The following is a 12,793-nucleotide window of genomic DNA, read 5'->3' as shown; positions in this document are numbered from 1 at the left end:
AGATATGAGAAAGTCAATATAAACAATGCTGGGTTTCATTGTGTCTTTCATCTGTGTGTCAAGGCAAAACAAATATCATTTCCTCTCCATCTCCCTGTGGCTTCCTCTTTGTCTTATGTCAGTCAGAAGTCCGATTTGACTGAAAATATGAAAGTAGGCTACATGGAGTGGCTGATGGGAGGGTGTGCCAGTGTAAGGGAGGGGGATGGGCAGGAGAATAGGCTCCATGCACAGCAGCCATATTGGAAAGAAATTGGACCTCTTCCTTACTTCCTTCAAAGGTCTTACCACTTGTACTAATTAAGGCTCTGTTCCATTTAGTGTAGCACAGTGGTTCTCAAACTTTTTAATTTCAAGGACCCCCATAACTCTGAGAGTGTACACATGGAACCAAATGGATCCTTACAGGTCCCAGGGGCCATTTGGAACCCCCTCAAGGAACCATGAGGGTACCTGGACCACACTTTGAGACCCACCGGTGTAGCAGAGTGTTTCCAGTGAGCCAACATGCACAATATCAGCACCCTGACTCTGTTTGACCAGAATGGAACAGGAGCCTTAATTACTGTAGCATCATCATTGGTAACACCTGTGAAGGAAGAGGCCCGCTTTCTTTCCAATATGGCTTCAGTGCATAGAGCCTATTGTATGTGCCCAACAAAAGAAACATAAATAAACCTCACAGGTCACTTAAGGGAAAAGCATTCACAGAGATACAGTTCTGCTACATAGTCAATCTACTGGTCAACACTTAAGAAAATGCAACGGCTGAGCCACTGTGCTTCAGCTAATATGAAGGTCTTATGAAGGCGTGCACTCGTGCTGTTTGTATAGTATTCTTAATCTATTCTAAAAGTGTAGGGGATTTTCCCCCCCTTTTATTCATGTGTGAAGAGAGGACTGGAGATGATTGAAAATGCATTTGCTGAAGAGATTGTGTGTGTGTGTTTGTGTGTGTGCGTGTGTGTGTGTGTGTGTGTGTGTGTGTGTGTGTGTGTGTGTGCATGTAGGCTGGTTAGGTGAGGGCAGGAGTGAGATATTTCTTTTTAGTTAATTTGCGACGGCAACAAGTCGACACATTTGGATTGATCTAACCTCAACAACACAAGGAAAATGAAATTGCTACCTCACAGTATGTTTTGCCTTTAAAACCGCTTGGAACAGAATAGAGTCCCTGCAGAAAAGGTTGCATTTATCTGAAGGTGCTTGTCAACAGATAATTAGGAACAGGAAGAAGTGGCCTTCTGGAGTTGCCTTTTGCTACTCCAGAAGGAACTGATTTGCATCTCCATTGCAGATACTGTTTTATTTAGCAGCGTGCATTAGCAATGATGTTGTTGTTGTTTTGGTGCTAGCTGCTATTTACAGCGAGACAGACGAACGGACGGCAGGGTTCCTCTTCACTTTTTTCATGCGGCTGTTTGAAATGTCAGACACAAAAGAGTCTGACTTTGGTGTACTATATCAAACAAACTCATTTTAGTGGTTCACACTCATTCCAAAAAGGCCGTCTGGTAGCAAAGAACTGATTCAAAGGGGGGTGTTGTTGCTTTCTGCTTTGGCAATGTAAACGTATGTGAATTGAATTGAATTGTTATTAAAAACATGACCTTTTTTTGGTGCGTGGTAGGTTTTTTTTTTTTTCTTTGATGCGCATCAGTGTTGTGCACCGAAAAGAGCAGATCTACAAGCTCGCGGCGCGTTGTGAGCTTGTGAATCTGCTATTTTCTGTGCACGGTGATGCCACAATGTGCAATCAATATCTGTCGGATGGAAACCTCATACCGGTATGTCCAAAACTATTACTTTTCAGGATTCAAATTCCGAAATAGCAATAGTAGCAGATCCACAAGCTCGAAACGCACCGCTTGCGGATCTGCTACTTTTGATACTTTTGTGTGATGCTGTAGTATGATCAAGTAGGGCGTTTATTTACGAAAAAACATGGACATAAGAGGTTTCTGCCCGACAGCAACTATATGATATATACTATCAGGCATTACCCACGGAGATGTTGCCTCGCACCCGTGTCTTTTGTTACCAGCTTTCCAATGGCTATTGTTCAGCAGAACCATATTCTTGTCTGCTCTCTGATCTGTTGTTTCAGATTTTTTTTTTTTCTGGAATTTGGACGTCCTTTGCTGTTAAAACGGAATTAGATTTTTTGTAATGAGGGAATGGAGGTATTTTTGAGATTCATCCAAAAGCCCCTGATCAAATGGCGTTATTTTAGTTAAACCTTATGATCCTAACGCTTTGACATCCTGCTTGATTCTCTCTCTGCGTAAACACCATGCAGGAGCGCTTGTTGCAGCTTCAGAAGATCGCGGAGGAGCACCAGATGTACAAGGGCTGCATTCACAAGTTCCAGGCGTGGCTGCTGTCAAAGACCAAGGAGCTCAGCGAGCTGTTGGACAAGAAGGATACAGCCGAGAACAGGCTCAAAGCATTGCAGGTGACGACGTTGGGGAAAAAAAAAACACGTTTCTCTTACAGCGAGCAAACAAACAAGACAGCAAGGACATTCAGAGTGAAACTTTCTGTTTTTCTTTTGGTTGTCATGTTTATTTCAGGCTTTTGGTTTTTGAGTAGGGTTTAGCTCAACTAGCGGCGAGGCTTAACCCGGGTATAGCATCTGCGTCATTTTAACCACTTTAACCTTTGGCTATTACAAAATACCAGATCTACTGTACAAGCTCATAACACGGCACCGAGTGCCACGCTATGAGCTTGTATATCTGCTATTTTTGAATAGCCAAAGTATAAAACAATGGTTAAAGTGGTTATACACAGATGCGTTCCCGGTTTGAACGGGTTATTCCACGATAGCGTAATAAAAAACCTGTCTCTCTTCTCTCTCTTGTCCTCCCTGCCCGCAGGCCTTGGACGACAGCGTGGCCGGCGAGGAGAGCACCCTGCAGCACATTGAGCGGGTGGCGGAGGCGGTGCGGGCCAACACCTCGCCGCGGGGGGCCGAGGCGGCCGTGGAGGAGGCGGAGGAGCTGCGCCTGGGCTGGCAGAGGCTGCGGCAGGGCCTGTGCGAGGCGGGCGACGGCCTGCGCTCCAGCCTGGACTGCCACGGCCAGTATCTGGCCCGGTGCCGGCGCCTCGCGGAGGACGTCGCCCGCCTCGCGGCGCTGCTCCGCGGGCTGGGCCGCGAGCTGGAGGAGGAGGGGCGCGAGGCCGGAGACCGGACGGAAGAGCAGATGGTGGGACAGTGGAGGAAGTACACGGTGTGTGCCTAGAAAAAAAACACAAACCAGGCTATGTAATTCTTTTGCTTTGTAAATGTGTCGGTTCAGGTAGGGTTTGGTTTGTAAGGGAGGAATTATTCTTTTTATATAATTGTAAACAACTAGGCCATACCCGTCGGGGGATATAAGCACCCAAAGTGCACTTTGTGTTATGTGCTGTGCACAGACAGTATATCAGGGATGGAAAGTGACTGTTGGTACCGGCAACAGTTCCAACACACACATGCACGCACGTGCGTTGTCGTGTCCACACACACGGGCGGATGGACCCGCGCGCGTCCCTTCACCACGTCCTGGACCCACAGTGAACACACACAGACACACATACTGTATATAAACACTCACACACACGCAGCATGCACGCGCGCGTCGCGAACCCCCACCCCCCCCCACACACACTCCGCATGCACGCGCGTCCCGTCGCCGTGTCCTGGACCCACAGTACACACACAGACACACAACCGTAATAGTGTGTTCTTAGTGTGCACGGCCCGTAGATGAAAGTTCTTTAAGTTTAAGCACGTTCTCTGTGTGTGCTTTTGCCAGACGGCAACAGTCTAACGGAGTGGGTCTGTGGATTCAACGCATGCGCAGTTCGATCATTCATCCCATCGATCGGGGGGCCAACCCATAGCTCAAGATGCCGTTACCATGGCGAGATTCTTTTACATAAAAACGCTAATAAACAGCTTGAATTTGGGTGAAGTGAAAAACAGGCTTCCTCACGGTGGCCATTTGCTAATGATGAATGGCCATGTGCAAGGGCAGAGCAATTGCTTCAGCCACTGAGGAGAACCAAGCACGACAGACAGCCAGACAGACAGACAGACATTCCGTTAACCCATTAAGACCTGAAGCTATTCTTAAAAATGTTTTCTAAATCCTAACAGTTCTTTTGAAAAAAAAAAGATGTCTCAAGATTTTTCAAATATAGCAGATATACAAGCTCATAGCGCGGCACCGAGTGTCACGCTATGAGCTTGTATATCTGCTATTTTTGAATAGCCAAAGAAATCTAAAGTGACACAGATGCGTTCCAGGTCTTAATGGGTTAATTAGGATATATTTATTTTATGTATCTATTGAGTCCTAATATGAATACAATGCTACCACTGAGTGAATGTTCCAAGTAAACAGACAAACTAGGTCTAACACAGTTAGAGTTATATAACGTATCTGTCGGGGGGAAAACCCTCATAATATCTGAGTCTAATATTCCGAGTCAAAAAGTAGCAAAAATAGCAGATCTACAAGGTCAAAACTCTTGTTGATTGGCTATTTTTGCTACTGTCGCTCTGCCCGACCGCAAAGATAAACAAACATGAATGAACGTATACAGACCATAGATACAGACAGGTAGGTTAATAGACTTTGTGGACTTCTTCATATTTATTTCATTTTATCTTTTTTGTCTCATGTTGGCTGCTCATTTCTCATCCCTTTGCTGGTGCACTCCCAAACAATTTTATTTATTTATTTTTTACAATTTTGCAGAAGAAAATAAATGTTCTTTCTTTGTCCTTTCAAAACAGAGCAAGGATTCTTCTATTCTTCCTTCTCTTCTCTCTCCTCCTCAAACCCTCTCTTTTTTGCCACCTCATCCAGTGGCGTGCTCACCTTTTCATTCATTTCTCTTTTTCATTCCAACAACCACTTCTCCCTGTCAGCAGTGGTGTAAAGTAACTAAGTACATTACTCAAGTACTGTACTTAAGTACAATTTTGAGGTACTTTTACTTATAAAGTATTTCCAATTGTCTATACTTTTACTTTTACTCCACTACATCTCAGAGGCAAATATTGTACTTTTACTCCACTACACTTATTTGAAAACTTTAGTCACTAGTTACTTAGCAGATATAAATTATGTTATTATGAAACATACATTAAACACTTTAGCCCTATTTTATACCTAGGCTATTTGAAAATAGCCGAGCTCACAACGCGTTGCATCACGACGCGTTGTGAGCTTGTAGATCTGCTATTTTCAAACATTTTTGTACTTTTACTTTAAGTACATTTTGATGCCAATACTTTTGTACATTTACTCAAGTAAATTTTGAATTCTGGACTTTTACTTGTAACAGAGTATTTCTATATTGCAGTATTGGTACTTTTCCTTAAGTAAATCATTTGAGTACTTTTTACACCACTGCTTCTATTCTTCCTTCTCTTCTCTCTCCTCAAACCTTCTCCTTTTTGCATCCAGTGGCGTGCTCACCTTTTCATTCCTTCCTCTTTTTCATTCCATCAACCACTTCTCCCTCTCAGCGACAATACAGACGAACGAGACGTGACTTGACTGTATACCCTCAAAGTGCAGTGTTCTCACCAGGACAGTAAAAAAATTACGAGCAATCTTGCTAAAGATTGGTTTGAATACCTGATTGGTAGAAGTGTTGACACTTTAAGTACCTCTGGTGGAACGGGCCTGCATGCCCCGAGGCCAGAATACCTGAACGGAGGTGGTTTTGCAGATGATGACAAAGATAAGCTGTGGTGTTGAGAGCGGTTATCTCACACTGTCACACTGTGTGTTTGCCTGTTGTCAGCCTTTTAATAATTTGTCAACCTTTTACTTATCCAGACAAGGCGTTGCACACAGGGCGTTCCAGGCACGCCCTGTGTTACATCGTGTGACGAACTCGACACAGAGCAGGTACCCGGGACAGCCACGGAAGCCGCTATTTGTCACTGAGTGGCTTTCCTGGCATGACGGAGCATAAATTAGGCTTAACACAGGACGTTCCAGGAACGCCCTGTTTTAAACCAAATGTACAGTAAATGTAAAGTTGCTTGATTCAATATTTAGATATTCGTTTTACCAGACACAACGCAAATATTGAATCAAGCAACTTGTCTTCGGTCCACACAAAAGTTGCCCGTGGCATTAATGACTCAAGGAAGTGTTTTCAAGTGAAGTGCCCCTTTAATGACGGGATAGAGAAAGGCCAAGCCATTTTCATCTCTGTGTGCAGAAAGTTAGGATGTTTTGATGAGTGGGATGTTTTTTTGCCGAAGCACATTTTCATATCTTGCTTCAACATTATATATATTAATTAGCGCAAGAAAGAACTCCTTGCTTGTTTTCCCTTTTCCCATAATGATAATGACTGTTGAAAATGATACGATGCACCAGTGGAGGAAGACGTAGTCTTAAAGGAGAATTTTGGACTTTTGGACAGTGTTCTGTCACTAAGAACATCAGATCTAAAAAAAAACATTAAAATATGTGATCTAACGCTATCTATCCGCGCACGTTTTAAGCTGTGGCGGACCCAGGATGGAGTTATGAAAATGTTCTACTGTACCATTCATCCTAAGATATCATAACATCATAGAAAAGGTAAGAAAAACTTAGTCCAAAATTCTCCTTTAAGGTAGCAATACCACAAGGTAGAAATAATCTGTTACAAGTAAGAGGCCTGTTTAAAAAAAGAAATACTTGAAAATTTGACTTGATGAAAAGTACAAAAGTTTGGCGTCAAAATATACTTGGTAGTAAGAATACTCAAATGTTTAAAAAAAAATCTTAAAAATAGCCGATCTACAAGCTCACGTCGTGTTGTGATTCAAGGAGTATGTTTTGGCCTTTTTTAGTATGACCATTTCGGCAGCAATCAACTGGGAAAACCGAATTTCCCCCACGGCATCACATTAGGTCTCAATTAATAAATACATAATGAATTAATTATAATGAATTAATTAATTAATTATCCATCTCAAATGTATCTTCGTAGGGCGTGAAGAGCACCCTGGAGGCTGAGGAGGCTCAGGTGGAGCACCTCAAGGCTCAGCTCAAGGAACTCTTCCGATTCTCGGAGGACTCTCGCCACCTCTCCGACGACGTCCTGGCCGTGGTGAAGGAACATCAGAGGTAAGAAAAGGGGAAAGCTGTCCAACCCTTTTTTTTTTAATTCAAAGGACTAGTTTCTGCAGGTCCACCCTGTGCACAAAATGATCGTCACTGTCGGGTGGAAACCTTGAGTGTCCAAAACGGTTGCCTTTCAGGAAATGGAAGGGAGAAGAAAAGCTGTGTTCCAATAGCAGTGGTGGAAAAAGTACCCAAATTCTTTACTTAACCCATTAAGACCTGAACAGCTTTTTTATTTTTTTATAAAAAAATAGCAGATCTACAAGCTCGTAGCGCGGCACTCGCGCTATGAGCTTGTAGATCTGCTATTTATGAATAGCCAAAGAAATCTTAACTCTTTAACACTCGCATGACTGAGGTTTCATACTCCTCCACCAAGCCTGAAAAATGATCATTTTGATCCCCAAATCAGGCTATCCTATTGGCCACTGTCTCCCTCTGTTCTCCAGACTAGTTCACACTTTCTCCCCCAAACAGTGGGGGGTTCCATTGTCTTCTAAATAGCTGAGAGTTGAAAATGGGTTGCCAAATTTTGAGAGAGAAATAAGCAGGCAGGTCTATGAAAGTGTAGGCAGTAGGCTAGTGTGTATTTCTATCTGTCTCCTATATGTCATCATGATTTGTGATTTGTGTATGTGGGGATCTCATTTTTACTTCCATGCAGTGTTGATTTCGTTAACGAAAACGAAACGAAATATGTTCGTCAACGCACATTTTTCAAAGGACGGAGACGAGACCACCACCCATGAATAAACAATAACTGGGACTAAATCATTATGCAATTTCGTTGACTAATAAAGACGAGACGAAAATGTAGTTCACTAAATAAAGACTGGACTAAACACTATGGTCATTTTAGTTCACGAACAAAGACGAGACGAAATATTATATCATATATTTATTATATGATTTTGTCACTCCCTGTCTCCTTTGATGCACAGCGCAGGGCATGCTGTTCCTCACTCACACACACACCCCCTTTTAAAGTTGCAGCCGCGCACGCACACACACACACACACACAGAGTCACACCACACACCGTCAAATGAATGGCAGGAGGATTCAGATTTCAGAGCGAAACTTTACAAAATAAAACGTTAAAATGCTTTGCACGGGGCACGGGAGAAAGAGAAGAGGTGATATGGACACATTTTCGCTACATCGATGTGGAGAACAAAACACAATGCTTGATTTTATCCGAAGGCAAGCAATGTGGGAAAAACGCAACAACTTGAAGAGACACAAGCGTTCACCACAAAGAGATCGAGTTATAAGTTAACAAAAGGTTTGCACTTTCTCCATTTACACCCCATACATCTACACAAACGTTCAGATTTCAAATATAAAGTGCTTACCTCATGGCCAGGGATGTTACAATTCTATTCGGGTAACCCATACTGTAAGTACCCATATTCTCCGTATTGTCCAATAAAAAACATTTTAATCCGATCGGTGGCCATTTTCTCCGTATTTTCTCCATGCTTTCAACTACGTGACCCTATCGGTTGGGAGGTGTAATTGCACTCTGATACACTATAACTCTATGAGAAAATGACCGCCAATCGGATTAAAATGCTTTTCATTGAACAATACAGAAGTTACGGGTACTTATACCCACCCGAAGTAAATTGTAACATCCGTGGCCACGGAATAAAAACTTTATATTTGAAATCCGAACGTTTATGTAGATGTACGGGCTGTAAATGGAGAAAGTGCAAAAAACAGGTTGAAGTTTCATAATATGACCGTGATGTAATGCTGCTTTAAATTTAGTAGCAGCAAGCGAACTATAGTAACTTGTAAACAACCCAGTGACAAACCTATATTATTATTATTATTCATAATAATAATATTCACATTATTGTCTGAGCGTAAAGCTCTCATTCTATCAGCTGTCCATGTCGCTGACAAACGCGTCTCGATCCTCCTCCTCCCTCAGTGCAACAAGTGAACACAATGCTATGTTCCACAAATGTGCTCAATCCTGCGCAAAATATCTGATCTTCAAGCATAAAACAGTTGCTGCGTGACAAGCTGTATGCTTTTGTAGATCCTATCTTTTTCCACCGCTTTGCAGTGAAAGGGAAAGTGGAAAATGGGTCGCCAAATTTTGCGAGAGAAATAAGTCAGGTCTATGAAAATGTTACTGCATGCGTCGTTGTGCCCTGAGAAAACAGGCATGAATGGGGTAATAGCCGAGGCTAATTTGCAACACCAGTCCCTGGTTAGACCTTTCTATATAAATATATACCTAATAAAAATGCATGAAGCTCTAATCTAAACAAGTATGAAAATATATTTATATCTGCAAAGTAACTAGTAACTAAAGTTTTCAAATAATTGTAGTGAAGTAAAAGTACAAGATTTGCCTCTGAGCTGTAGTGGAGTAGAAAAGTATTACCATTATAATGTAATTATATATATAATTATAATATTAATAATAATAGAAAGACGCGAAAAACAAGCCCAAAGTCGCTTATAATAAGCAGACATGGCAACATGGACTCGCTGCTGCGTAGGGAGTCTGCTCGTCTACGGGCCGCTCTGCGGGGGGTCTAGAGGTGTCAACTGCTCTTGCCTGGGGGAGAGAGGGGGAGAGTGGTCAATTTAGCCGAAATATAACGGTTGGGATGGTATATATGGTATATATTTCATATTTATAATACGTTTCAGAAGAAAAAAAAAACGGAGATGATTTGAAACAAATATTTAGGAAAAGTCATGAAAGGGGAACTTTCTCAGAGCTTCATGAGAGAAGATAATCCACTTTAAATTCTCAAAATCGGTCATATTGATAGCTTAGTCATGCAAGTGTTAAGTGCCAGAGTATATACACAATCTACCCCCTTCCCTGCTAGAGAAAATACATTGCAAAAATAGGTAAAATGTGAATTTTGTCTCCGTTTATTTTTTAACATTGAAGTGAATGGAGCAGAAAATCTTCGCATTGCGTTATCTCCTGCTTCCTTTGTGATAAACGATTTTTTATTTTTATTTTTTCAAATATCTCGTTTTTCTCGTCGATAGCAGGCTGAGCCATGCAGAGAAAAACTAGAAATCTCGTCAATGGCAGGAAAAGAGTTAAGATGATGCTTTCCAGGTCTCATTGGGTTAATGTGATCTCCCCCTCTGAAATAAATACTCCTTGGTTTCAGTTGTGTGTGTAAACAATAACAGCAATTCTCACAGCCGTTGTCCTCCAAAATCCACCTTCATTCGCTGTCATTAGAACCGAGGGAGCGCTCCCTATGCTCACGGCAGCAGAACCTGTCTGCTCGGCATGATTTCAATCAACTGCAGCCCCCCGAGCCTAATTTATGCTCTGTTGCGTTATTGTCAGTTATTGACGAAGTCCATATGTCTCGCTAGGGAGTGCCTCACCAGCCTACACACAAGAGGACGTTGAATGAAATGAAACCAGCGCTCCCCAAAACAACGGGTTTGGGGATCTGTCGGGAAATGATTACATGAAACCGGCAACTGTGCGTCGAGTCTCAATGTTTGTAAACAAATAATTGGTATATGGATCCAATGTAGTTATTATTTAGTCATTTAGACAGACTTTAACATGTTAAACATGTTTCAAAAATAGCCGATCTACACGCTTGTAGATTCCTATGAAGTAGGGCATTAATTTATGGGAATAAAAAAAAGTTGATGCATGGAGATACAAGCTTTCTGCCTGATAGCAACGATATGCTTTATAAATACTGTTTGTGGAATGCTAGTGTTAATGAACAGTTGTAGAGAATTGGGTTACAATAGAGGGCTACACGGGGTCATCCGGAGTGTTCATTTACTCTGACCAAGAGTAAAAAAAAGACGTTTTTATGATTTCTAATTAGTATAGTGAATTGTTTCTATGAACGGTCATAACCTTCAATTAGCGAGGATAATCACATGTTTTCTTCGAGCTCATTTAATTTAACATTCGTAACCTGGGATAAGATCACCTCGCAGCTTCCAATTAGTGGGACATCTCGTTAATACATTGGACCTGTTGTTATAATCCAGATATTCTGTTGGGTATATGGGGAAACCAGGACAAGTGATAAAAACAAAGCGGGGATCACCCGTTTTCACCTCCTAACGGAAGGGACGAGGCCGGGGCGCCGTGCGGACTGCCCTGGCCACAAAAAAAAATGCTCCCCGGGTGCATGGGTGCGTTTCGTTTCCCTCGGGGGGGGGGGGGGGGCTTTTCTCGCTTGTACTGGTTTCTCATATGTACTGTAACATATACACCCAATTTCGAAAGCATTCTTGCAGATTGCTGCTGTCGGGCAGAAATCTAGTATCTCCATATTTGAACGTTTTTTTCCGTAAATGAATACCCCATTGCCTGCCAAAAACGTTTGAGAATTTAGCTATTGCCTGCCATAAACGTTTATAAACGTTTTTGGCAACAAAAACAAAATGTTTACAAAATAACATTTCTAAATTTATTTATTTTTTGTTTTTTTTTTCCGTTTTTCCGTTCGTCACAAAGAACCAGGAGATAACATTTTCCAAAAAGTTGCTTCTCCATTCACTTCAATGTTAAAAAATTAACAGACAAAAAAATATTTTTTTTTCTAAGTACTAGCTTAGAAAAGACTGGCAGTCTGTGAGGGTAAAACAAAAAAAACTCTGGCAGTTTAAGAGTTAAGTAGGACATTCATGGCCTGGACGCCGCTGGCGTAGCGGTCCAGGCCCTCGGCTCAATGTAGCCTGACAGCGTGTCGCGGGTTCGACTCCCGATCCCGGCGGCCTTTGCTGCATGTCGCTCCCCATCTCTCTCCCCATTCCCTGTCAGCCTACTGTCCTGTCAAATAAAGGCATAAAAGCCCCCCCCCCACCCAAAAGTAGGACATTCATGTAGTAGGGCCTACTAAAGGTAATGAAAATAGCCGATCTACAAGCTCGCAGCGCGTCACGTTGTGAGCTTGCAGATCGGCTATTTTCACTCTTTTTTTATATTTATAAAAAGGAACGGTTTTGGACATACAAGGTTTCCACCCGAGGATATTCCACTTTTGATTTATTCATTGTTATTGTTGAGTGGATATGAGGAAGCATAGCTAAGGTGTTGGCACTTTGAACACGCTGAGCGCTGCGTGCATGCAGACGCCCCGCCCCCGATTTGCATAGATCAAACGGCCTGTAGCACAATGCCACATCCCACACCATACTGATTAGCTCTGATCTCAGCGCAAAGCCCCCCTGGCGGAGCAATCAACACTTTGCAAGCACTGTATGTGGATGTATGTGGGAGTTGTTGTGGTGGTGGTGAACTATTGTGACTTCACTTAACCCATTAAGACCGGGAACACATGTGTCATTTTTTTAAAGCTCAAAAGCGTGGCACCGCTATGAGCTTGTAGATCTGCAATATTTTTTTAAAGCGTGAAAGTTTGTGCAAATCTTTGAATATATATATATATATATATATATATATTTTTTTTTAAAGTGAACAAATTCTACAAATGTCTTCTAAATCCAGTTTTTATGAAAAAACGTATGTTGCTATAATCAGTGGTTCTCAAACTTTTTCATGTCAAGGACCCCCAAAATGATATGTATTTGGCCACGGACCCCCATGTCAAAATGTGTTGATCCAGGGACCCCCAGAAGCAAAGATTTGGGTAAAAAAATTTCGCTTTAAAAAATATATATATTTAAAGATTTGCA

The 12,793-nt window shown here is 42.0% G+C and overlaps 1 protein-coding gene across 1 annotated transcript in view; it reads left to right on the top strand.

Moving 5' to 3' along the window:
- The window catches only part of syne3 (spectrin repeat containing, nuclear envelope family member 3), a 107,173-nt gene that overhangs the window by 22,944 nt on the left and 71,436 nt on the right, over positions 1 to 12,793 (top strand). The window contains exons 5-7 of the mRNA XM_080413241.1: positions 2,300 to 2,455; positions 2,880 to 3,233; positions 6,994 to 7,130. Of these exons, the coding sequence (XP_080269367.1) occupies positions 2,300 to 2,455; positions 2,880 to 3,233; positions 6,994 to 7,130 (647 nt within the window). The remainder of the gene's footprint in view (positions 1 to 2,299; positions 2,456 to 2,879; positions 3,234 to 6,993; positions 7,131 to 12,793) is intronic.

This window comes from Gymnoscopelus braueri (assembly GCF_963280865.1).
Source record: "Gymnoscopelus braueri genome assembly, chromosome: 19".
Taxonomy (NCBI): Eukaryota; Metazoa; Chordata; class Actinopteri; order Myctophiformes; family Myctophidae; genus Gymnoscopelus; species Gymnoscopelus braueri.
Note: the sequence above shows the minus strand (reverse complement) of the source record. Positions and strands in the feature narration are given on the sequence as shown.